Source organism: Micromesistius poutassou (assembly GCF_964030765.1).
Source record: "Micromesistius poutassou genome assembly, chromosome: 4".
NCBI classification, from domain to species: Eukaryota; Metazoa; Chordata; class Actinopteri; order Gadiformes; family Gadidae; genus Micromesistius; species Micromesistius poutassou.
The window spans coordinates 6,109,105-6,136,605 of NC_140274.1; the positions used below are offsets into that span (position 1 = coordinate 6,109,105).

General features: G+C 45.8%; 1 protein-coding gene across 3 annotated transcripts; it reads left to right on the forward strand.

Annotated features, from left to right (window-relative positions):
* On the forward strand, positions 1–27,174 carry stim1a (stromal interaction molecule 1a). Of its 3 annotated transcripts, none has more exons than XM_084467057.1 (13): positions 1–127; positions 917–1,046; positions 3,827–3,957; positions 7,076–7,190; positions 8,169–8,280; positions 9,240–9,355; positions 13,074–13,251; positions 17,496–17,673; positions 19,646–19,813; positions 19,905–20,005; positions 20,759–20,991; positions 22,998–23,394; positions 23,919–27,174. In XM_084467057.1, exons 2-13 carry the CDS (start codon positions 929–931, stop codon positions 24,448–24,450), a joined length of 2,379 nt encoding a protein of 792 aa, XP_084323183.1. In that variant the 5' UTR covers positions 1–127; positions 917–928; the 3' UTR covers positions 24,451–27,174. The 3 variants fall into 3 exon arrangements, with proteins under 3 accessions (XP_084323183.1, XP_084323181.1, XP_084323182.1); XM_084467055.1 differs by having other exon boundaries at positions 22,998–23,061; XM_084467056.1 differs by having other exon boundaries at positions 22,998–23,431; positions 23,919–24,086.
* The last annotated feature ends 327 nt before the right edge of the window (positions 27,175–27,501 follow it).

Here is a 27,501-nt window from a genome sequence, read left to right on the forward strand (position 1 = left end):
GCAGAGCAGAGCAGCAGTAGGAGGTGGAGTCCGTTACGCTGTCACTCCAGACCACAGTACATCATCATCCGCAGCAATGTTAACACGGAGCTGAGCTCACGGATCACTTGGCGCGGGTGTATGACAGGTAATATCATTTATATCATTGCAGAGCACACATTTCGATGAAGGACCAGTGCTAGAGACGCCGGCTATCCCGGCGGAGGACAGCAGCCCGGAGAGGAAACGTTAGCCCCCTCCAACTTACCTCCCTTTGCGTTACTCAGGTTAGCGAACGGTGTCTCTGGCTGGCTAGCATCTGTTAGAGGAAATGTGGCCACTGGCCAGCCACAAGCTAACCCGTTTAAACAGGGAAACATTGCCGTAAGTGGGAGCGGTGCTCTGTGGATGTCATGGTATCGCATCTTTAATATAGTAGGAGAAGAAAACGATATGGTTGGCTGTCGGCGTGTGTGTAACGTTGGCTAACAACGGGTTAGCATGGTAGACGTCGGCGTCTGGCAAGACATGGCAGTGTTGTTTAGGCAGCTGTCACTGTGTGTGTGTGTGTGTGTGTGTGTGTGTGTGTGTGTGTGTGTGTGTGTGTGTGTGTGTGTGTGAGAGAAAGTATGCCTTCATGTAATGTCATACCGTATCACTATTGACTGTGATACGGGGTCGATTTAAAATGCAGAAGGAAAACAACAGTGTTGGTTTGTTTGGTCTTTATATAACCCTTAATGATATTATGCAGCTGGGAAACGTTGCGGAACTGCAAGGTTGAGAGAAGCAGGAAGGACATATCGACGTGATGTGTTCTGCATGGGTTTATGTCTGGCCAGTGGCAATGTGGCATCAGCCTTTGTATCTTTGCATTGTAGGAACTATGTCAGACGTTCAGTGACTGCCATTCAATGACTTGTTCTTCTTTTTCCAGCAAACATCAGTTATGGAGTTCAGCAAACTGGTGACCCTATGGATTATATGCTTGTGTGTCTTTGGGGACTGTTTGACCGAAAAGAGCAGTGGAGCTTCATCGGACAATCACCATGCTGACAATGGAGGGGGTAAGCACCAATAATGATTCAACTATTGAGTAATTTGTGTCGTGTAGCATTTGTTTCTCGGGGGCAACCACTAGGCGACAGACTATAGAGATTGCATTACTTCTATTACATTGTCGAGGCTCTAAATGTAGCCACACTGAGAATAGTCATGCAGACATTCTCTGTTAAGCCTTGTCCTTTAAGAGATGGTGGCGCAGAGTCAAGCGAGCACAGCTAGCTAGTTTAGTTCAATGGTTTGGATTGTAATGAACAGTGAGTCAATTGGAGTTGTTACAATTAGCTACTAACAATTAGCATTCTAACTGTTCAGTTGGACCAGTTGCCATGATTTGTATTCAGGAAGTGCATTTGTGCTAGGGTGACTTTTTTCATCTCCATGCACTGTGCTTATTCCAGGATGCTATTGTGCATAATAAAATACTACAGTGTTGACCGTCCCTCAAAGTGAAGTCTATATGTATTTGCTGCAAACCTTGTTTGGATGGCTTTATTTGAGGGAATTTGAGTAGGGTGGGGACAACTTCCATGGTCCTGGCTGGTTCCCCTCGGCCAGCCGTAACATGTATGGTTCTCCAACTATGTGGAGGTAGACAGAAAATCTTTGGAAAGCAAATGATGACATTCTTACTTAACAGGTACCAGATTGGTGCATTTGATACAGTATATATTTTGTACTGTATCAAATGTACTGTTTGTGTGTTAGAAAATAACTATCCAGTTATTCACCAAAGTACCGTAGCACAATTAATTGACTTGGTTTTTAAATCGGGGAATGCATAAGTAGTGAAAGGCGGCACTGTATTTGACACACTGCATCCGACCCCTGGCAAGAGACAAAGAATAGCACAATATTTCAATAGATGCAAATATCTAACAGAATAGCAGTGTCAATGGAGATCTCATGCCTAAGTTGAGTGGGCAGCCAGTGAAGGTTTGGTTTACTATTATTCTCTAATCCTCCAATCCCATGTAATTTAAATACAGAGGCATTCATAAAAAACAATGTATTTGAACAGATTTTCGTTACTGCTTCATATCTGGGTCTTTTTGCTGCATCGGTTTAACAGAAGGCACATATCTCTCCTCTAATTAAGAAGATAAAGCTGGTATTGAAGAGCTTTGTAGTAGTGGCCTAACTGCTTGCTGCAGTGCAGCGGAGCATTTTAACTTCTTTGAGAATCCCTCCCGACCCAAGGAGTCATTTGTTATTAACATGGTCCGCAGACATGACCATTGCGTAATATTATATTATCTTGGCTGCGTGATATCTTCAGATAAGCATGTGAAGTTCGTTTTTTTACAAATATTTAGATGTCATCAGAAAATCGAAATGGTTTGATTTAGAGAAGGAAGGACTCTGTGACTTTGTCCAAATTCAAGCAGCAAAGTCATCTACCATCACATCATGAAAACCAGCTCACTCATTACACTGCAGCCCCTTTGACAGACTTGTGGCAGGCTGTACATCTCCGCCCACAACTGTTTGGGGGAACCTGAAACATGCACTTAAATTTCCTTGGGTCCTGAAAGGCATGAACCTATTTTCCCACATCAATACCCTGAGGAGAAATGGGAGAACACACTGCTGTCTGACTGGCCCTGCTGGTTGGTTTCATAACCGTGATAATGCCAGCCCTGTGATAGGCCTCTGATAGGGGAAGCGAAATCGAGGGCTGACTTCCTGAAACTAGTCCCTTCTTTATTGTCGCAGCAGTTGACATTATGAGCTAGAGGTGAACAGGAATTTCCACGCATGCAGAAACTTTGGGTCTCCAAAACATGTAGGAGAACACTGTGCTGTAGTGGCCTGACATTTTGAAATGACTTGAAATGGTCATACTTACATTTTGTCACATTTCAATCTAAATTAGACAACCTTGTCATCTCCATAACAACAACATGCCATCTGTGAAGGAATGCTTTATCCAAACAAACAGACTAGATAATTGTGCACCCCGCCAAATCAATCTTCCTGTTCCCCTACGCCCTCTTTTTTCACAAAGAAATCGGTTCATCAGTTCAGAATTGGCAACAGCCGGGGAAACCCCATTATGTACTTTGTTTCAGTTTTTAAAAAGGGTGAAAGGTTTGCCATTTAGAACCTCACATATTTCATACAATGTAAAGCAGTAGTCGAATGCAAGTGAGTAATCTGATGACAAAGGTGTGGTTCCTAAAGCCTAAATGTCTCACATCTTTCTGACGGCCTCTTACACCTGGCTATGCAGGTTTTAATGTGATATGAATCTATCGTGTTCAATCTTTAATGCTGCTTGGAAGAACATATAATGTTGAAATATCAAATGTTGTAAAACTACACCATGATTCAAGTACCTTCCTGGTTAGAATACACACACCAATGTGTACTAATGTGTACTTTCCTCTTCTGAAAACATGGATCTAAATTGAACCTGATCTTACTTCAGCGGCAATGAGTCTTAAACTGATTGATTTGTGCACTCTATTTCAGCTGCTGTGTCCAATTAGTGTCTGTCAAGTAATTGCTTTAACCCAGAAACATTCCATTGTGAAATAGCCTATTCCCCCCTCAAGCCTAATAGTCACCAAACTAGTGCATTTTCTAGTGGGGATCTTAACTTTAACACTTAAACATTAAAAAAAAAAAAAAAATCATTATTCCAGAATTGGTAGAGAATAGCTAACTAACCAATCTTTAAGGACATGGCGGGACATCACCAAATCTTTAAGGACCCATCTGTCTTCAGCTGTATGTGTGTGTTACAAAAAAAAAAGTCTTATTATTTTGTATCTTCCAACAGAACTCTGCCGCATCGATTTGCTAATTTGCCAGGAAGAGAATGCCGCCCTGAGCTTCGAAGCCATCCGAAGCATCCACAAGCAGATGGACGATGACGCAAACGGGAACGTGGATGTGCTGGAGACGGACGGGGTGAGTGGCTAGCAAGGCTCTTCATCATGTGTTCGGGTTAGAGCAGCAGCGTTTACACCACATAATAAAAATGTAGAAACTCATAGTTGTAACTGCAATCGTTGGTCACCTGAGGCCATCGCTAAGCACGATGAACAAGGTTTGTAATGTATAGCCCTGTGAAGGACCCATAGGAAGTGGGCCATTATCCTACACTTGCTTCGGTGCTTTCCTGATTGAGTTATTCCTTTGGTAGTCAACAATTAACTTCCTTTAGCATTGTTTAGTAGCCTCTGTCGACTGAACTAGGCCAGTCTGTTGCTAACCTCATAGTAGCTGCTTTCACATATGGACGTGCATCCGTCTGTTCTCCGTCTATTCTACGGAGGTGCCGTATATGTGAATGACATATCCTGACGTTGGACCTCCTGAAAAAATACTACCCCGAGGTAGTATGTTCTCCGGAGGAAATGCTAATTACCTTATATGTGAATGAGCAGTAGGATGTCGGCATTTCACACCAGTTGAGTGGGCGCGTTGATGACGCTTTGGTCTACGTTTGCATGTCATTGAGTGGCACCCGCACCCTAATCGATAATCAGCGTATTGCCTTTTGTTCGCTGAATGGTTTGAAAAATATTTTTATTATTATGTTACACCTTTCCTGCTGTCGGCTCCCAGACCATAGTCGAGGAGCACAGAAGCGACGTTCCGCTCCGTCGATTCTCTCAGGAGTAACGGCAGTGGGTCTGCTTATAGGTTTGAATATGGTCGGAATGAAGCGGCCACTGATTATTGACAGGCTGTGTACTTTATTCTTAGTTTCACTAACTTTACAGTAGGGCCTACACGTTTGCACAGACATGACCGGACTCGTTCATTACCTCACTAAACTGACACACGCTACCACTCGCTCTCCTCGCTCATCCACTCGTCCACACACACACACTGCCTTTCTCGCACACACACATGCACTACTCTCGTAACAATTATTATTGACAACAGTTAGCTGAACATTATAGGGTCCCGTCCTTCCACTCCCTGTTTTCTCAGTTAAACACAGAAATCAACTACATTTGTCCCAGTGTTTGTTAGATGTGAAATGAAGCCAAAAAAGACGCCCTCTTCCTCCGGTAACGCAGTCGTTCGCAATGCCTTTCTTGTTTGTCGTTTCTTCTATTTGTCTGTAACTCATGCTCCAATCTTTCATCGATCGATGCGGATGTTGTGGATGCAACAGAATATATGCATCGCTGCAGCAACATTTAACATGATTGCGATGAGTTCTGCCCGTTCTGCCTGCGAGCTGTCTGCGGTCAAACCAAAACAATTCTGATCCCGCCTCTTGTGACCCTACGTCATATGCCGCCCCTTGCAAGCCCGCCCCCCTTAAGCAGCCGGAGATTCTACTGACACCGATCTCCGCATATCGGGCATCAAGTGTGAATAAGTGTGAATGACCCTCACGGTTGAACCTCCTGCTCCACAAATGCGGAGAAAAGACGGAGGTCATATGTGAAAGCAGCTAGTGTTTCTATCATACAAGTCCCTTCATTTTCTTATGAAACAATTCCAGTATGTCAACACTATTTTCAGTGGCATCTAATACATCATACAGTTTAGTGTGACCCAAACTTCTAAAACAAAATGAACTTGATTTAACTTCACAACCTTTATCTTTAACAAAAAAAGTTGTTACTTTTACAGCATGTGCTATACATCAAATTGTGCAGACATATAGACCTTTGCAGGTGGTTTGCTGCGGTCCCTTTCAAATGGAGTCCAGCTCTGTTGTGTTACTCCCAGTAGCAGCTGAGAGACTCTGCCAGTTTGGGTTCCTTCTAGACCCTTTGGAAGACAGAGGAAGAAGGCCCTTTGCTCTCCAATCTCTGCCCTCTGTGCACATTCAATGACCCACTTGACTTCTAGATAACCCTTAAGTGCAGTGTTACTCACACACATGTTGCTGTGTGGCTGTGATCCCTGATATGGAAGGCCCACAATGCCAAGTAGCTCTTCAAGACAATGGTCTCTGCCTGTTGAATAATGGAGGTTGGTATTTGTGTCTAGTTCCCTGTTGCCATTGGAGTAGCCAGGTTAAATTATGTGTCGGGGGTTCTAACCACTCTCATGAGGCTAATTGGTGTATCTCGTCTATCTAACCTATCTATCATTAACTTAAGAAGTCCATTAGGCTTAAATTATTCAATAAGAAGTGTATTAACGTTAATAATCTAGTCAAATACAAACATTTGATGGGTACACTTTTTATAACCCCTGTCCTACCCCATAGTATTGTAATACTATGGGGTAGGACAGGGGTTATACAAAATATTACAACACTATGGGGAATACATTTCAAATCCTTCCACTATCAGTTTGTCCACTCCACACTATTTAGAAACAAGATGGCAGCAAGGTGAATAATGCCCATACTACTTGAGTCAACCTAGTCAATCAATCTGAGACCAGGGTAAGACCCTTGTTGTCAGCAGCCTTGAGTCACTTCACCACGGCTGTGACGCAATTCAGACAGAATAATTACTCATTATACATGGGTAAGCAACAGTCCTAGACGGTTAAGATATTTATACTGTTTTATGACCCTCGTTTTCTGACTGGCATGTCCACATAGACCACTTAGACTTCTATTTGTGCATGATTCACAAGAAGCTCAAACATTATTGTCCCATTATTGTGTATTTAACGTATCCCGCAGCCAATGTTATTCTGCAAGTGCATTCTATTTAAAAGTGTGTGTGTGTGTGTGTGTGTGTGTGTGTGTGTGTGTGTGTGTGTGTGTGTGTGTGTGTGTGTGTGTGTGTGTGTGTGTGTGTGTGTGTGTGTGTGTGTGTGTGTGTGTGTGTGTGTGAGAGACGTATGTCTAGGTTTACAATCATTTCAGTCATCTTTATTCATCCCTTTTTGACTGATCGCCGCAAACCAGCTGTCTCCAGGACATGGATAGGAGACAGTGTTGTCATGGCAACACAGCCATGCTATTCGAGGGATGCGGATAGCCTTGGGCTGGGGATCGAAAGGGATGGCGTCACGTTCGGCGCCAAAGCGTGCACACCCGGTCCTCTGCTAAAAAAACTCCTCCTGTCCACCCCACCCCTCTCCCCAACCCACCTCACAGTTCCTGCGGGAGGACCTGAACTACCATGACCCAAAGGCCAAGCACAACACCTTCCACGGGGACGACCAGTTCATCAGCGTGGAGGACCTGTGGAAGACGTGGAAGGGCTCAGAAGGTACCGTACCACCGCGTCACTGGTGCCTCAATGTCTCCCTGATTTCTACAGTGCTGCCTTTCACTTTGATGTGCTCATGCCCAGCCCATGTGTTTGATGTTTTAAAGCCATCATTGTTTTTCTATTGTGCTTTTAAATACTTCTCAGATGCTAACCATCTCAATGCCGCGGGCTTCGGAGAACACCCACCCTAAAGTTCTGCAGTGTTTTTCGAAAGGCTGATGTTGTCCATGTTTTGTAGACCGCTTTTATATAATCATCCCACTCGTACAACAGCAAAGTGGGTTATCAGCTAACAACAGCTAAAAAACACGCAGGATGAAGCAGGAAAACTATCTGTGTGCATCCTATCAGCAGCGGTCTCGTGGCTCGGGCAGGGCTTCATTGAACCTGTCAACACAATGCACACACTCCTAGACATCACGACACACAACCCTCCTGTTTCGCTTGCTGCTTATCGACAGTACTCTGCCAGAGTGGAGTCTGAGTCTACTCCGCGGTGTTCCCCCCCCCCCCCAATGCCAGCACTGGTTTTCCCTCCAGTTCCCCTGCCAGACCCCCGCTGTAGTTGTGAAGGCCGTGTTGCTCTGCATTGCAGCAGCTTGTCAGGACTGGGAGGGATTTCCTGATCAAGGCCACTGGCTGGCCGGCTCGTCCAGCTCGCAGTGTATGAAACCAGGAGAGCAAACGCTGTTGTTGTTCCACCACAGCCTGTGTGCTGCCGACTACTCCGCATAGTGATTTATATTTATGGCATTCGGTGGTAATCTGTTATGTTAGGCTGCTACCACGGCTTATGTAGCTGACGTTCTTATTTTGGAAACAGTTGAGTATGCTTTTAAACGATGGTGTCGGTTCACAGATTGCTTTGTGTGTGATGATGTGTGCGATGTGGTGAAGTACCATTTCCATAGCATTGTGTTGAACTGTCCCCAACCCCCTTTTTCTAAAGCCATGATGTATGTTGATGTCTTGCAGTGTACAACTGGACTTTGGATGAGGTGGTGGAATGGTTGATCACATGCGTGGAACTGCCGCAGTATGTGGAAGTATTTCGCAAGATGCAATTTAATGGCAGCGTCATGCCAAGGTAAGTCTCGTAATACAGGTGTTGTTTGTATATAATGTGTGTATAATGGCATTGCTCAATTTGTCAATAAAATCTGCAAACTCCACTGCTTTTTAATTCAACGTGCTACCGATGGAATAGTCTCATAGGTTAATATTGCCCGTCTGTGCAGGGCGTTCATAAAACTACGTTGCCCAGCATTCCTTTCCTTCTGAATGGAATGCTGGGCTTCTTAGTTTTATGAACTACGAAGCTGGCTCCAGGAACATGAGATATGACATTGGTCATTCATTCAACAACTCTCTCATTGCAGACAGCAATTCTGCTGATGAGTTTCAGCAGTAGATTTAGAATAGCTTCACATTTTAAGAAAAAACAATACTTTGAATTGCTTTTGCTACAAATATATGTACGGTTATAGAAGAATAAATACGTGTTTTTCAGCATAATCTTGACCCATACTTGCTTGGTACTACATATGTTTTTATCATGAGGTGTATGAGTTGTAAGGCGTTTACAACCACATGAACTGGATGGTATCTAGTACAGGAAGTGTTGAGGTCACCGGTTCCATTTAGCTGTCTGAATGGAAGCAGTGCCTGGAGCGGTGCACTGTGGTGCGGTGGGCAGAGCTGTTGCCCCAGGGCAGCGCAGGCCTGGCTTCACTTTAAGCCCCTTTCCACTGCCTCAGCCGGCTCCAGGAACATGAGATATGACATTGGTCATTCAGGTCATGGTGTGGGTCTACTGGGTTGCAGATGTCATGTGTTACAATAATTAATACAACTTGTTCTTTGAATATAAGCTAATGTTATTGAGACCTAAAAATATGACAACAAGCCAAAAATAAATTTGGTACTTAAATATAATTGTGAAACGTGTGGTCAATTGAGATAAGAAAATCCTCATGGTGAAAAGGGGCCTGCGTTTTTAAAGTGTCAAAGTGTTCAAAATGTCACCTTCTTTTATTGCTTTCCCAGATTAGCGGTGAAGAATGCCACTCTGACCCTGGCTGTTCTGAAGATGCTGGACCGCAGCCACGTGCAGAAGCTGCAGCTGAAATCGCTCGATACTGTCCTCTTTGGAGCCCCCCTCAGTGAGTTTAGCGCACACACACACACACACACACACACACACACACACACACACACACACACACACACACACACACACACACACACACCCTAATCCTGGCCCTCTCAGGGTTGAAAACGTATAAATATTTCGATAACAGTCCAAACTACTTAAAATATACTTGACTACATCCTATGGATATAGGATGGGAGGATTAGACGATGGTCTTTTGCTGTTACTGTAATGCATTGTGAGGGCAGGGTGGAATATGGTTAACTCAGAGCAACTTGTAGGCAGGCTTCTAAGGTCTTTGGCTGATGGATGGCTTACTGTTAAATGAAAGACCAAAGCCAAATATGACCCTCCCTTTTGTACTGAGCTGCACAAAGAAGCTCTTTGTTGAACAGTTGCTCTGCCAAAACTGGCGCAAACCATATTAGTTGTACAGACGGGCAAGAGCGAAAGCTGATGTTGTCGGCTCTTAATGTACGCTAATTCTAAAGGCATTTCAAATAAGTAATTTGTAGCCCGGCGCAGTAGTTATGTTAGAATAGATGGGGTCTATTTAGATTCAGTTTTATTTTGATACTGTCCTACCTGAGGACATTTGTTCCTACTGTTGATTCACTCAATCATGTCATGACACTCAAAAATATATGTAACAAACATAAAGAGACAAACCTGAACGACTGTGGTTGTGGCCGTGGGCTCAAACCACTTTGCAAAACATGCATGTGTACATACATACATACACATCCCTCTACTAATTGAATGTGTACTGTAAACAGAATTGTAACATTGCATGTTACAATACTGCAAACAAACCAAAAGATTAAACAGGCTAATCGAGCAATCATTGTCATTATGTGTTCAAATGAAAAGCACACATTGGCATAATACAGCACTTCTTATTTCCTGTATCATCGTGTGTAAATATGCTATATTTGCAACAAGCATTTTGAAGTCAGTTTTAACTGGCTCTCTGACACTGACTGTCTGGAAAATGGCCATCCAAAAAAACATGAACCTAACTAAATGGTTTCCTCCAATTTGTATAATTGTTTCAAAACAGCCGTTGTGCCAGTGAAACCAAGACCTGTGTGCTTTTCTCATACAGTACAAAACATAGTCCACATGCCTTCTGATCTATCTCCAGTGTGTACGAGCATATGGGGAAAAGGTCACACCCGCTGGAATCCATTCAACGGGTAGTTTCCTTTTGAAGTTAAACACAGTAGGAATTGGTCAGTCCATTATTATGGACTAATGAATTGAAAGCAAAACAATGGACTCTGAGAATACAGTGGTGGCTCTCAGTAGAGATGTTTGCGGGGATAATGGTTGAAATACGATCCACACTGTAACCATAAACAAATCTTATGTGGTAAAAGAGTAATAATTCTGTACTGGGAAATTGGTTGAAATACGACCTGCACTGCAACCAAACAACAAATGGTATGTGGTAAAAAAAAAAAAAAACAGTTGTGCACTTCTCACCTGTAGCTCAGGCGCTAGCTCAGAGGCTCGCTCTCTAGTCTCCAGGAAGTGGAGTGGCGGGGTTGATTTCTATTCTGGACACACCTCTCTGCGCCTTGTCTCCTCACTGGCGCGATAGAATGTGAGCGGTCAGGTTTCTCCCCTCCTGAGCACGTCGCTCCACTGCTCCTCTCCCTGGGAGCACCAGTGCTCAGCAGCTCTACCAGGCATGTTGGGGCAAAACTGGTTTAGTGATTCAGACATCATGGGTCGATTTGGTTTTCCAAATACTGCGACAAAATAGGGCATTGGGCGCGGTTTGTTTGGGAAAAGATTATGTAAATGTAGCAGGATCTGCTTTTTTATCCTCCATGTCTACAAGGGTGTAAGGATGAATCACGCCTTATTAGCGTTAGTCATTCAGAAGATCGGCGTCTCAACCACAGAAGTGTGTAGTGGCCTGGTTATGACATGGGTCCTTTGTTTAAGAGTGCTGGCCAGAGCAGCCATTTAAGAGGCAAGTCTGGCTTTGACAGCCCTTCACATGCAGGGAGCTGCTCTTAAGCTGTCCAAAGGGCTGACTGGGCATAGCAACAGCATGTTAAGACACTTATCACAATGGATTTATGCTAATGTGCCCCAGAAGTGGACACTTGTGTAATGGTTAATAGTGATGCCAAGCTGGGTCTCTTTGATTTGGTTTTCTTTCACAACTAGCTGTTCACCACACACAGAGGAACACAAACGCATTGTATTAGTCTTGTCATTGCACCTGTAATGGTTAATTAAACGTCAGTTCAGGCTGTCTACAGGGCATTCCCAAGAGGCAGCCATGCATTGTATTTGTGAGGTAACAAAGTATGTGCATTGCAACTGGAATAAATAATAATAATGGTAGAGGGCCAGCTAGAAATGTAGCTCTCAAAACGCACTTACTAAAGATACACCAGGCATTTTCACATGAAAGGGAGAGTGTCTTTCTCCTCTAGATTGTGTTGGAATGTTTATAGTGTCTTTGAAGTACTCCTACTGTCATGAATCTGTGCGGTTATCTCCCCACCGTGTACCTCTACAAGGTTTAAAGGAAACACTGAATCAAACCCACCATATTCAGAGCATGGCTCACTCCTGCCCTTCAGTTTATTTCTGCTTTCACCAATTTGTACTCTGATTTAGAGCAAACCACATACCATGTTTGTTGCTGATGTAAATACTATCAAAATGAATACTGATGTAAATACTGGCCCCCGGACCACCTAGCTACTGACATTCCAGTACACTCATGGAGACATAATGTTTGGTTTTAAAGTCTAAAGGCCTTCAAATGAACCGCCAATGGTTGGTCAGTGACTCTTCCTTTTGAGAGACCTTTCATATACTTTAATATACTTGAGAGAAGTATGAAGTCAAGGTCAGTGCCAAGCCTCAAATGAAGATGTTTGGCTGCACTCTTGTGCTAAAAGCTTGAATTGAGATGGGTCATAACATTTATTCTTTCTGAGTGAATGGTGTCTCCGGACCATTTGAAGCATCAAGGTTTCGTCTATACTATTACTATGGGCCGCCTATTCTTCACCGCAACCACTTTAAATGCCCACCGTATATGTCGAGAACCCTGTTGTGTGGCATGCATGCCTAACACATTCACACTGTGATGGAGGTGTGATCATTTTGACATAGCAACATCCCTTTTGTTTAAATGTGATCTCAGTCTCAGTGAATGGAGTGCGGTTTTTTGTTTTTTTTGTTTTTGTGTTGAATAGTGTCTGAGGCTGTGGTAATAATAAACAGGTTTGGCTGCTGCCTGCTTGGCTGAGAGCGTGAGGAATTGAGCAACCATGAATCCTTTCATGGTGAGGTTATGACAGGGACACTGGCCGCTCATTCCACAGCTGCTCAGAGGACACATGGGACGGCAAAGTCGGGCTTGTATTCCTCACCTTCCCTCCCCATGTCCCACTCACTTCCTGTCCACTGGTCATTAACGGGCTGTTGATCATTAGCAGCTACCGGCCCCTAAAATAGACGCTCCGCTGAGCTGGAATCTGGTGGAGCCCCAAACCCGTCAGTGACCTTCTTGCTTTGCGTAGCTTCTGTGACTTAAGTTATGTCCACACTCCGCTGACTAATTTACGTCCACATTTCTAGCGATGCCACGAGTGTTTTTAAATTAGAATCCATAAGGAAGAAGGTGCGTTCTACGGTGTCATACCAAACTAATACACCCTCCCCCCCCCCCCCCCCCCCCCCCCCCCCCATCCCAGTGAACAGACACAACCACCTGAAGGACTTCATGCTGGTGGTTTCCATAGTGATCGGCATGGGCGGCTGCTGGTTTGCCTTCATCCAGAACCGCTACTCCAAGGACCACATGAAGAAGATGATGACGGACCTGGAGGGCCTGCAGAGGGCTGAGCAGAGCCTCCATGACCTGCAGCAGAAGTAAGGAGCTCCTGTGGTTTGTTCACACAACATGCTAACTCATTCGGACGGGCTGCTCCTGTTTCTTGTACGTGCAAACACCGTGTTCAGCGTGGCGCAGAGACCACTGAAGCTGACCACAGAACAGCCTCACTTTCTCACTGTTGACCTGAACCCTGTGTGTCCGCTGTGTGCTGCTTGCATCTAATGGAGTATAATCCTGCCAGCTGCATTATCGCAATTATTTATGCCGTGCAGGCTACAGTTATGTAATACTAGACTAATGGCAGACAAGCTTATGTCATTTCTTCATGAAAACAAACCAGGTTTTCTGGATCCTATTGAGATGGCGTTTCCATACACCCAACCTGGTGATGGGTGGTGGTGATTATTTAATTTTGTCTTGTCTAGGGGCCCAAATGAACCAGCAGATCTCATCTGACAACAGTGTATTGAGAAACTGGCATACTGGAGAAAGTGGATAGTTTTATCTGGAGGCAGTTATTATTATAGTTCTTCTCTAGAGCAATTTAACCAATTCAGTTTAAAGGCACCTTGAAACCTGAAAACAAGGCTTTGGTTGGGGTCTATGTGTATCAGTATTAGTGCTATCATATTAGTGCTGTAGCTCAGATGCTGGAGCACAGTGCTAGCATCACCCATATACTTCAAACTAAATGAAATTGGCAGACAAATGTCTGTTTGGACCAAAGCACTGCGTCGGGCTTGGATCGCCGCAGTGTGGGCCGGGCACTCGGCCCAAAGACAAACTTTTGCAGCACGTCCCCGAACCCTGACTCCCCTCATTAAACGCACAGCCCAAACAAACCAGCCTGACGAAGCCATTCCCCCAGCGCTTTGAACACGACAATTTATGTTGGTTTGTAGTTTATCGGCACCATCCAGGATTCTGTTCCTGTGGGGACACGTATACTGAACCAGATGAATGCATTCACTGTCCTGGTGAGGCACGCTGGATACTTGACCACCGTCATGCAAATCATTGGTCCTACACTAGGTATGAATGTGGAACTTCAAACACTGTTAGGAAGAGAAACACAAAAGTATGTTTTCTGGGCCTCCCACTCACACCAATATACACACACACACACAAAAACCTTTTATTTCAGCCACTTTCTTCTCCAACACACATTGAAACAGCCAGAGTTTTCGTTTTAAAAGCATAGATCAAAATGCAAAACAACACGGTGTCACAAGTGTCAAATTCGACATTCATTTAGTGCAATAGTGTACAGTGGTTAGTAGTGGTTATCAGTATCATCGCCCCACGTTTTGACACACACACTCACTCACTCACTCACTCACTCACTCACATTAACAAACACACACACACACAAACACACACATATGCTGTCATTCGTCAAAACTTGGGTGTATTCTGTTGCCACAATATCTTTTTAATTCATGATTAATGTTTTTTATTTATTCTAATGGATCCTTTGGCACTGGGTCATTTTCAGTTTCAACCTGATTTTGTGCTGTTCATTTTAGTTTTAACAACAACATCAGATGTTGTTCCGGACATTTGTATTCTTGCTGATGAACAACACTCATCCAATCATCATCCAATGATCCTTCCTTTCATTGGTATTGCATTGAAAGGCCGGCTTTGTGCAGCAATGGTCTGTCACAACCCCCTCCTGATGTGCTTCTGAATGGCTCTTGATGTGCCCTAACCAGGACATGCACTGCACTGTATCCGACCTGCAGATGGTCATTGTGGTGTGTCACATGACCTTTAGCTGCCCATTCTTTGACTAATTATACATGAATCATCATATTTTGAAATGGTGGATTAATTGTAACGCATCCAGTGTACTATCAATGGGCCACATTTTTTGGGGACCTATCAGTTCCGCACATTTAAGAATACAAGGCCGGACTTTGATGCTTGAAGTTTGTGTTGGTCCTCTTAGATGTTGTAAATGACACCACACACCACAACATTATGTATACCATTGAAACAGTAGCTGGCATTTCTCTCTTGTGTGTGTGTGTGTGTGTGTGTGTGTGTGTGTGTGTGTGTGTGTACACGTACACGGTGCTCCGTCCTGTTGATCTGTTTACAATGTGTTTGAGACAGGGCTTGTCCTCTATGTCTGTGGCCGGGTCTTTCTTCCTGATCTATGCCGCCAGCTGTTCTCTTTCCGGGCCCTCAAGTCGATTGTGTGTCCGTATCGGGTGGCCCAGCCTCGGTGTGGGAGGAGGAGGAGGAGGAGGCCCTGAAGGAAACTGTAGTTCCCTTTGGTGCCTTTTCTTTCCAACACCCCTGAGTGTTGGCGTGACCAACCCAGCATGTCACCTTCCGGTGCTAATTCACCCTGCAGCTATGACCTGCAGCCAGAGAGTGTGAGACGTCCGGAGAGAGTGAGCCGTCCAGAGCGAGTAAAACTGCCGGGAAGAGTGAGACCGCTGCAGAGAGAGTGAGACGGCTGCAGAGAAAATGAGACTGCTGCAGAGGGAGATAAATCAGAATAGAGTGAGATTGTCAGAGAGGGAGAGAGAGAGAGAGAGAGAGAGAGAGTGAGTCAGCAGGGGAGATTGAGACGGTCAGAGAGAGTGAGACGGGCATGCACCGTCTTAACTGTCCATTGCATACATGTGCTTCTTGACATGTATTGGCTTTGTCATGTGTTCAGGAAACGCAGTAGATGAATGACAGCCAGTGATGCCATGGGTCATAATTTATATACTGTGCAGAAGGACATTGAGTAATGTGAAACCTGCCATTCAGCGTTTGCGGCCCCTGTCCTTTTCGCCAAGCTCGCCGTTGTAGCCCTTTGAGAGCTTTTCAAGTCTTTAGCTGGAGAATGGCAGAGGTCGGAGTTGAGAGCATTTGCTGGACTGTCCTCATGCCACATTTTCCATAGCAAGCCGCTTGGATCATCTTACAGCAGGCCTGTGTGCACTGCCCTGCTCACTATAGTCCTGTTGTCAGCATAACGAGAGCCCTGCTCCCCGGTGACTAAGATACAACACTGGTCTACTTTGTCTCTATTTTGCTGAGCGCTGCTTCTGAAAACATTTACTTTAATTTGCACATACTAGTGGTTTTCACCAAGATCTGTAGACATTGATATATGTTACGTAACTTTTTCCGGTGGTTAGGAAGTTCTTGAATCTGTTATGTATGTTGGTGTCCTTGGGTTATCTCGTTGACCTTGGTAGAAAGATGGCCCCGACTACCACTAGATATCTTGGTACAGGCCGTCAGATACTGCCTGGTTTAAATATGTTACTATAGTACCCCAGATACTGCCTGGTTTAAATATGTTACGATAGTACCCCAGATACTGCCTGGTTTATAGATATGTTACTATAGTACCCCAGATACTGCCTGGTTTATAGATATGTTACTATAGTACCCCAGATACTGCCTGGTTTAGATATGTTACTATAGTACCCCAGATACTGCCTGGTTTAAATATGTTACTATAGTACCACAGGTACTGCCTGGTTTAGATATGTTACTATAGTACCCCAGATACTGCCTGGTTTAGATATGTTACTATAGTACCCCAGATACTGCCTGGTTTAGATATGTTACTATAGTACCACAGGTACTGCCTGGTTTAGATATGTTACTACAGGACCACCAGGTACTGCCTGGTTTAGATATGTTACTACAGGACCACCAGGTACTGCCTGGTTTAGATATGTTACTACAGGACCACCAGGTACTGCCTGGTTTAGATATGTTACTACAGGACCACCAGGTACTGCCTGGTTTAGATATGTTACTATAGTACCACAGATACTGGACTCAGGTTACCTGATACTGCGTGGTTCAGGAGTCAGGTTAACCAGATACTGAGTGGTTCAGGCCTGTATTCAGCACGCTCCCTGGAAGCTGGCTAGTGCTCTTTGCCTTCTACATGTTAGCTATTGTTTCCGGCAATGCACTCAATGCACGACTCTTGGCTTGCATGTCCCAGCTGGTCATAGAGCAGGTTCACTCTGAACGGGTTTCTATAGTGTTTGTGTTTTCAAGTTCACTTTATGCAAAGTTATCAGTTCACAAGGCATTATGGCTAGCTTAGTTAGCTTTAACAAAGTATTAATTGTGGCAATTCATGAAAAAATTTTTGCACTTGGACAAGTAGAACCAGTGCAGAGAGATTGTTGATATATATTATATATTGAGATGTGATATATATATATATATATATATCAGAGAGCGACAGAAAGATTTTGTACAAGACTGGGAGTTACTGACTGCTCTCTGTGTTTGTCTCCCCCCCCAGGCTGCAGATTGCACAGGAGGAGCACCGCACAGTGGAGGTGGAGAAGGTGAACCTGGAGCAGAAGCTGAGGGACGAGATCAACTCGGCCAAGCAGGAGGCACAACGGCTCAAGGGGCTGCGGGAGGGCACCGAGAACGAGCTGAGCCGCCAGAAGTACGCAGAGGAGGAGCTGGACCAGGTACCGCGTCGGGTCGTCGCCGGCGTTGTGCTTTAACCCCCTGGTTCCTTATCATGATGGCGGGAGATAGTCACAGGAATAGACGTGTGCCTGATTAAAACGGAAATCGACATCACGTGTTTGTCGATTGTGGGGAGGAAGTGTCATCTAGTGAAGAGACCTCGTGGCTAACCGTCTCGTCTTGAAGCAGGTGTGCTCTGTATCTCTCTGCTGGGCTGTACGGCATATGTCTCTCTGGCCTGGGTCATTCGTACAGCATGTTTAGGTTTTTCTCAGTTGGGACATTGCATAACACACCCACTCGACTCTTCGTCTATTAGGGAACTGGCAGGGAAAGGAAGTGAGGGTGCTGCCCACATTGGCAGCCTGGCAACATGCGTTGCATGGAGCTCAGTGTTAACGGACTACCACAATGAACCCAACATGTTCACCTGCAGCGTAGCTTCCGGCTGGTTGTCACAGTTAAAGGGAACCGTCACGCTCAGCTGTTTTATAATGTAGTAGGTGTAGCTATTCATGGCAGTTCTGTTGTATTAGAAAATAGTGAGTGACTTTTCCCCTTTTTAAGGATGGTTTGAGGGTTTTTCACCACATCGACTGTGATACTATTTTTAAGACATGCATCCTTAAAGGGGAAAAGTCAGGCAAAAGTCATTCACCCGTCACGCCTTCTTGAAAGGCCTCTGGAAACTGGCGGGTCGGCTCGAGTTTATAGCAATGTTGGACACATATACAGTATATTGTGATCTATCTGTCCGACACAACCTAACAGTAACCAACGCACTATGCTCTCTGCTTGTTAGTGTGAGAGGAATGTGGCTGAATTCCACCCTGGTGAAACGGTTCAGCTAGAGTGTGCACATGAATGACCAATTCAACAGTATTTAGAGGAAATGGAGGAATTTTAATGTGGTCTCAATGGGAACTGCCTAGTTTGGGGTGTGCATTGTCCTCCGATGACATATCAGCTCATACTCGTGTATTTGTTTGCACTGTTGTACTGATGGTGCTAGCAGTGCCCTTATTGAGGCATCTGTCCTACAATAAGAAGCCATGCCTAATTAAAGATCGACCTTGTTTCTGATAGATGTTTTGCTAATCGTTCTGGTTACATTCAAATACACTACGGTCTAGGAGTACCGCAGGCATCATTGAATCATAAGATGTAGCTGTTGGTTTTAATGATTGGTGTTTTTTTTATCAGATTTTATTTTACATTTTCCACCCCCTGGTGAGGTTTACTTTATAGCAGCAGCTATATATGTTATGAATATTTTTGGCTCTCAACTGTAGTTTTGAGTGCAGTTGGGCGTGATTGTGTGTGCTGCAGGCATTCAATTGTGCAATATTTGCACTGCACCTGATTTGAAAACTAATTTGAGAATGTCATTAAGGTGAAAATGAGCAATGCAGCTTTCATTTTCACTGCAGGAGAGCTAACCAGAGAAACGTAGTGACGGTATAACCTGCGGTACTGGTTTACCTGAGCGTTTCACTGCAGCATTGAGATTTAAATGGCCATTCTTCAACACGTTCCCTCCTCATGTCACTGGGGAGAGTTTGGAGTTTTGTACGTCATTCACATCGAGGCAAGTCCTCAGGCTGGTTGCTGGTCAGAGTACCACAAACACCTGGGAAAACAAAGCGTATCAACAGATGGTTAGCATCCAATCAAACGGACTGTCAACAACGTTAACACACTGTGAAGTCCCTCAACGGGCATGTTGAGAGTTGACTAATAATTGTACGGGTGGAGTGGTGGTCCGGGTGTTGTGACTTCATAGGCAGAAGGTAGTGGGTTTGATCCCCCTTGTCTGCAGCCACGGTAGGCACCGCGAGCAGATGGCTCACTCAGACCCCCGACCTTCTTCCTGATGGCACGCATCCAAAAAGACCCACTGGAAGCCATTTTGGATCTAAGTGGCTGCGAATGAACTAAAGGCTGAATTTTCCCTGGGGTGTGTGTGCATAGGTCCGCATGGCTCTGAAGAAGGCGGAGAAGGAGCTGGAGTCCAGGATGAGCTGGTCGCCCCCTGAGTCCCTGCAGAAGTGGCTGCAGCTCACCCATGAGGTGGAGGTGCAGTACTACAACATCAAGAAGCAGAACGCAGAGAAACAGCTGCTGCTCGCCAAAGAAGGAGTAAGAGAAAGAGAGAGCGAGAGAGAGAGAGAGAGAGAGAGAGAGATTTTAGCTGTGCTACATTTTTACACGTGAATGTCGCCGTCTGTAGGCTGAGAAGATCAAGAAGAAGAGGAACACTCTGTTTGGGACGTTCCATGTGGCTCACAGCTCCTCTCTGGATGACGTGGACCACAAGATCCTGTCAGCAAAGTAAGCCTCCACCTGACACTTCAACTGTTTAAATACTTCAACTTAAGAAGATGGAATGAGAAAATGTTGTAGTGGTGAATATTGTAAATGCTTGTGAGCCGCTGCCACATTTATTTGTACTGATTGCGCACCTGTTACATTGTGTTGTTGTGAACATTCATTTGCTCTTCCTCTTACCCTACCAGAGTTCAGGGCAAACATACAGTACCGGAAGTGTCTCCGTTTGACAAATTCATTGCTAATGGTACTCTTGGCATACAACGGAAGTTGGTGCTTGTGGGGTTGGTTTTGTTTTATAGGAGGCTGCAACAGTTAAATATCAATCTTTTATGTTTATACGACAGAGAAACCCTGGTAGTGGACACAAACAATAAAACACATGACGTATGAGTTGATGAATTGATGAATTCAGCATAGTAGTTAGTGTTTGTGCCATGCCCTGGTTTCCACAAGGCTGTTTCAATGTACATTAAAACTTTTTCAATGTGCATTGAAATAGTACGTTGTTTATTCCGTTCAAAGTTTACAGTTTAGTCAAACTCTCAAACTGTCAATGAAATGCCGGTGCTCACATGGCTGCCAAATTCCACCACCGGTTTCTGTTCCTGCAGCAACTTTTGTAGCGATCCACACTTCCTTTGTGGTTGTGTTCTGTCACCGCAGCCCTCCTCCACTCACACATGACCCACTTACCAAGGCTGATGACCCCATCCTCTCTCCTCCTCCTCCTCTCCCCCTCCCCCCTGGTCGCAGGCAGGCGCTGGGTGAGGTAACGGCCGCCCTCCGGGAGAGGCTCCACCGCTGGCAGCAGATAGAGATCCTCACCGGGTTCACCATTGTCAGCAACCCGGGCCTGCCCACGCTGGCCTCGGCGCTCAACCTGGACGCCAGCTTCCAGGGCGGCCGGGCCACGCCCCAGCACTTCCTCATGTCGGAGGACATGGACGACATGGACGAGGACATCCTGCCCCCCGGGACCCTGCAATGTAAGGGTTCCTCCAGCGAGTCTCTGGGGCTCAGCCGGAGACTCCCCAAAAACACCAAGCACCTCCAGGGGAAATCCAAAAACCTGCCGTCTTGAGAATTCTCACCCGGGGTTTTTGTGTTTTTGTTGTGGTCCACCATGTGCTGTGACTCCTCCCCCTTCCCAGTCGCTAAGGGGCTGCTCTGTGTGGGGGGGGGGGGGTGGCGGGGGGTTATATTTGTCAGTGTGTGTGTGTGTGAACTGTAATTACTCGAAATTGTGTCACAATTTTTTTACACATCTCCAGTGCAGTGTTTACTTGTTGTTACGTTCGGGATAAAGGAAACCCTGTGTGGCTTTTCAGTCGATGCGATGCAAAGTCCTGTGCCCGCGATGATACTGTCTTATGGTTTTGAAAATGAAATTCTGAAATATACATGCTTTAAATGAGATCTTATTGTGCGCGCGTGTTTGAAGTGTTTGTGTCTGAGCAATTGCTACCGGCAAAAAGTACACTCCATATTGACTACATCCCCATAATACATTCCAGTGCTATAGTATATGAACCAAAATGCAGAACACACACACTGATCTCACCTAATCAGCCCATAATGAGTTCCTACGGAAAGCTTAATTACTTATTACTAAACTTCTACTAAAATCCTGATAGTTGATAGTAACCATACGACACACACGGTGGTGACGGGAGCGTTGCCGGGCAGTGCATCATTCGGTCGGTTTCAAAGGCAGAACTTGACCCCGGTTCAGGAGGACTTGTCTTACCACAGCACGGCTCTGATCCCCCCCCTCCCCCGAACCGCAGTAGTGAGTACCATCACGTCTTTTAAAGAACCCCACCTCGATGACGCTTACCCCCCCCCCCCCTCTCTCCACCCCGCCTCTCCTCCTCCTCCTCCGCCAACACTGCCTCTCAGGCCCCTGGGCTCCACCTGCCGTCGTGGGCATCGCTGCAGACAACCACACTGCTGCTGCTGGAGCACAGGGCTGGCAACCTACGGCCCCGTGGTTCAGGCTGCCAGCTCCTGTGAAAAGATTCTGGGCTGCAAATTTCCAGGCATCGCCACAAATCTCTGCCCCGCTGCTCTTCTGACACACATGTCCCTTTCTCTCAGCTTGAGACCACCACCACCACCACCTAAAAAATATTGTTGAACTGGACCCCACCCTGCTCACTATAAGGCGTTCATCTGATCTGAACCCCCCCCCCCCCCCCGCCTCACCACCACCCCCACCTTGGCTACCTGCTTGCCAGATTGTTTTTTCCTTCCTTCTTTTCAAAACCAACCAAAAACAAAGAGTAACCAGATACTAAACGAACGTCACGGGGCAACGCTCGCTCTGGTCTGAACAAAAGGTGGCCCGAGCTCTGCTTCCTGATTGGCTGGAATGAGGGGTAGGTTTTGAACCAATTGGCAAGCGGCAATAGAAGGAGCAGTGTTTGCTGATGGAAGTGTCTGATTACCCTTTCGCTACAGTCCCCTCCCAGGCTCTTCAGTTCACTCTACTTTCATGTCCTTGGTTTCCTTGGTGTTCATTCTGTAATAACACTATTCTTTTTCGATGTTGTAATCCCACAATGAGTTATTTTTTGTTGAGTACATTAAGTGGAACCCAATATAATTAGGGTTCATCTTTTGTTTAATTCAGAGTTCCATCTTTTTGATTACCCTACAATGTTCATTGTAGGAATAATGGGTGAAACGCAGGTGTCGGGATTTCAGTCAAATGAAGCACAAACACAGTTCTCATATCCCACACGCACATTATGTAAAGCGCTTTGGGGGTCTTGGAAAGATCTCAAATAAACATAATTAATAATATAAAACATACAATCATTCTTAAAAAAGAAACAATTCATTTGATTGGACATTATCTTTGTCAGCGCTCTCCAGCCGACTCAAACCGCCGCCTGCTTTTCCTCGTCCCCACCCGCGGTGATCCTCCTCTCGTTTGTGTGTGTCCCCAAGCGGTGTGTAACCCCTTGTTGTTGTCGTTGTTTCCCCACAGCTCCCAGCATGATGGCCCTCCGCCAGCGCCACATGGACCCCCACCTGGCCATGGGCTCCCAGAGGTTGGTAGAGTCCCCCCAGCAGGCCGAGGCCCCCCACCACGCCTCCCGGGGGCCCAGGGCCACCTTCTGGCAGTCCCGCAGCCAGTCCTTCGGCCAGTTCGAGGCGCTGGCCCTGCCGCCACTGTCCTCGGCCGTGTCTCATCCCACCATCGTCTGCTCCTCCTCCGCCTACAGCCCTCCGCCCTTCTCCCCCCTCTCCTTCTCCTCCTCCTGCCTGCCCAGCTCTGTGGGGGGGCCCCCCTCACACCCCTCCCATCTGTCTCATGCCTCTTTCAGGCCACTGGACGCCATCCCAGACTTCCCCTCGCAGGACGGCTCTCACGGTGGCTCCGGGTATCCCTCTGCACACGCATCACCGCGTCCGTCGCATGTGCGTGGGTGCTGCTCCCCCCCCTCCCCCCCCCCCCCTCTTCCTCTTTCATTCTGTTTGTTGCTTCACGCTGGTGATGTCTTCGCTCTGTCTCAGTGGTTCTGATCATATGGGGGTCTGTTCTTCACTGGTGTTCTTCTCTCCAGGCTATCTGCTACAGGCTTTATCTTGTGTCCCCCTAGCTTTGCAGCCTACCTGCCCCCGTGTTCATTCTGTCGTTCCCCATCACTCATCGTTGTTATTATTATTCAAGTCCACTGACTCCATTTAAAAGTGCCTCCCCAACCGCCTGCCAGTCTAACAGCAAGTGTGGAGTGTCCGTGTAGCGGCTGTCCCCAGGGCGTTAATAGCTTGGCAGGAGACCCAGCGGCCTCGGGGTAGACGTAGCGTGGGCTTGGCATGGGGTTGACCACCACTTAATCTACTTTGCTAATGTCTATTTCCAAACACGTCGTTGACCAAACGTCTCTTTTCCCTTCCTCCCCAGGGATCTAAACCGCTCTGACTCGGACTCCTCCCTGTCCCTGTCCCAAGTGGGCGACCGCCTGGCCATCTACGGCTCCAAGGCCCACCTGGTGAAGCCCACCTCCCTCCTCATGCACGGCCTGGCGCCCCACGCCGAGGACCTGTCCGCCCTGCACGCCCACACGCCCAACGGCGGCAACCGCGTCGTCTACGAGGCACTGAGCAGCGTCGGCGGGCACCCCGACGCCCCGGCCTCCGGGAGCCCCATCCTGATGAAGAGGCTGTACGGCATGGAGAAGTCGGCCAGCCTGGGCGAGATCCACAGCATGTCGGTGTCCGAGTCGTCGCGCTCCTTCAGCCCCAACTCCACGGAGCCCGACACCCCGTCACCCACCGGCGAGCAGGCGGCGGCCAGGGGCGGCAGCCGCATCCCCCAGCTGTCGAACAAGAAGAGCCCCCTGGAGGAGGACAGCTGCTCCACGGGGGAAGACACAGATTCCGTCGCCAGCCGCAAGAAACACACCTTCAAGATCTTCAAGAAGCAGAAGAAATAATGATAATGATGATGATGATGATGATCATGTCGAGGGCCAAGGAAGAACTGAGAGAATGTTTTGAAGGCGTTTTTGGGACCGTTCGTTGTCGTCCTGTTTTCTGTTGGGTTTTTTCGTTCTTTATTTTTTCTTAACGGTCCAAAAGGATTGGGGGCACAATATCTGGCCATTTGCGTCTTTTTTCGTTGGGTTCTTGTTTTTTAAGGAACTGTGGGAGCAACCAACGTGTGAGGTTATCACTTCCTCCGCCCTCCGTGTATTCTGGGGCAGGGCTGTGTATATCGGAATGTAAAGTACTATTTATTCAGCAGGAAGCGGTGCCAGTCAATCCAAGGGAATCAAGTGTCCTGATGTTTAGTTTTTATTCTTTAACCTTATTCTTGTGCTCCGTTCGCTATGGGTTTGCATGTCTTGACCTTTTGTTTGGCTTATGCTTGGAAGCTTTCGGTGTTCGCTTGGATCTTGCGTCCCCCACCCCCCCCAGTCAGCTAAGTCCTCACTCTATAGCCTTTATTTGTCCTTATTTTTGTCTTTACGACCGACTCTGTGTAGCCTTCACGACTATGCTAGGCTTCGATTTGTTTCCGTGGATTCTGTGTGGATACTTATTTTATTCACAGAGGTTACCAGCTTTATATCAATTGACATTCTCGCCAGAGGAGGAAAACGACACATTTTGCGTTATGTATGAAGTTTACTACTGCTATGATGAACTGAGGCGGTCTGAAGTTTTGTAACTGCCAGTAGTCACTCTGACTGTGATAAAGTGTACATTTGGACTACAACCTTAAATAAGGATGTGTCACCCAGGTAGCACTCCCAACCATTATTGGCCCTGTGTGTTTATATTAAGTGATACCACTTACAGACGTGAAATAAGCATTTTAACCAAATATATGAATATGTTGTTCCTGTGTGGATTAGTAAATTGAAAGTGAGAAACCATTTCCCCTAAATAATGATCTTTTACTGAGTTCACTGAGAGGTAAACTTGTTTTATTTGAATCTGGCTCTTGTTTATATACCCAAAGGCCAGTGGAGTGTAGTTCACACTCCACTGTCAAGGATTTAGGTTAATGATCTTCTATTGGGGGGTTTGCCAGCTAATAATGCCACGTTTGGAAAGGGAGGCCTTGTCCTCAGTATTGTGATTTGGTTTTAAATACACTTGGCCAGTATAAATTCCATATTATTGTACAGCCTATAAGCTGAAGTCTATTAAAATGAGGCAATGATACATTAAATACAGGATTTATACAGGGGGTTATAACTCCTACCAGTGTGGGTAGTGTGTGTGTGTGTGTGTGTGTGTGTGTGTGTGTGTGTGTGTGTGTGTGTGTGTGTGTGTGTGTGTGTGTGTGTGTGTGTGTGTGTGTGTGTGTGTGTGTGTGTGTGTGTGTTTGGCAGACTGTTCTGCTCCCTCCGTTTATCTGTCAGGGTCATTAAGGCAGGCATGGAGGTTGGTCCTGAGAGCAGTGTCGGTCAGCGTTAATCAGTGAGGAACCGGGGCCACTAATAAAGGGCTGAAGACAACACGAGCGCCTCCCCTCCTGAGTACACTGATGTCACTTCATAATCGCAAAATGAATGAGATTCTCATGATTATTTCCCCTCCACGCTTGTAGATGACATAGCAAGCAGTGTTATTTCCTAGCTGAATACCAACTTTTGTATTTGTCTTTTAGTGGCAGGTTTAACTTGACAAAAACTATATTATTTCCATACATGTACAAACCCGACCTCTAGAGGTTGTTTTGGGGACATGCAAGCTGGCTTAAAATAACCTGGTCATTTTGAAGTGCCAAACTGCTTTTATTGAAATATTGATGTAAAATAGTATATTTCCATGTATAGCTTGATATGCTTGATTTCACAGGGAACAAAATAAAGCTTCATACATGTGAGCTTAAGCCTTAAGGGCGGCTTTTTGCTTCTCTTTAAAAGGGGCTTTATGTTGATCTCCTCCAGAGCACTGTCATGGCTCAGTTAAAGGGTTTTAATGTAGTTCGCCAGATGTGTCGCTTTCAATAAAAAATGTTTACCTACATGAGAATCAGCAAAAAAAAACACGCAAACCTTTGTAATACAAGACAGGCGAGACCACAGCAGGATATTTGGGCCAGTATTTCTCCGGCAGTTTGATACATGAACAGCACTATGCATCGTTACCATTAGTAGTGACCTGTAGTGTGAGACGAAACCAATGGGGGAACGTCTGTTTACTCGGCTTCTCACATCCACACGACCCACAAAGTGCTGCAAACACACCGTTGAGTCCCCCATGGCTGGCTCGTTGTAAACAAACGGATGGCATGGGCGGAAAGACCTGTTTAAGAATTTTAGCTTAACCAACAGCTGAGAACAATACATTTCCTAATGGTGAAAAACAACTTTATAAACGTCATTTGTACGTCTTTTTGCACGACGAAGCTTTAAGTGTCCCGTGAGTGTGTGTCAGTCTGTGTGCGCCCCGTGTAATAATAATACTTCTTGATGCACTATAAACGGTGATGCATGTCCACATGTCCAAACCTGGGTTGGGTTCGAGGAGTGATTGGCTACACCCTCTCTCTCTCTCTCTTTGTTCCTCTCTTTTTGAGCTTATATTTATGAACACATATATTTGTACAGAGAAAAAATAATAATTTTGCATCTTCTGTAATGTTTCACGACTTTTCTGGCACTCTTGCATGAAAGCAATAAACTATTTTGAATGAAATGAGATGGATTTGTTATTGGTCTTTACATGCTACACTGAACATATGAGCACAATAACTTTTTATAGGTTATATATGGAGATGATCAGTCAATTGTCCACATATATTAAAGGAAACTCAGAATTGTTTCACATGATTGGGCAAGATATTCATCTGCACAGATAATAGACGCAGAATTGAAATGAGCATCTATCACTATGGCAACAACTCTAGTGGTCGTTGCTGCTGTCATCAGGCCAATTGCGCAATCCACCCAAACTTGGGGCATCTGTGGCTTGAAGGCACAGAATAAAAAATACACTTTGTTGCGCCACACACTTGTCCACCATCTTAG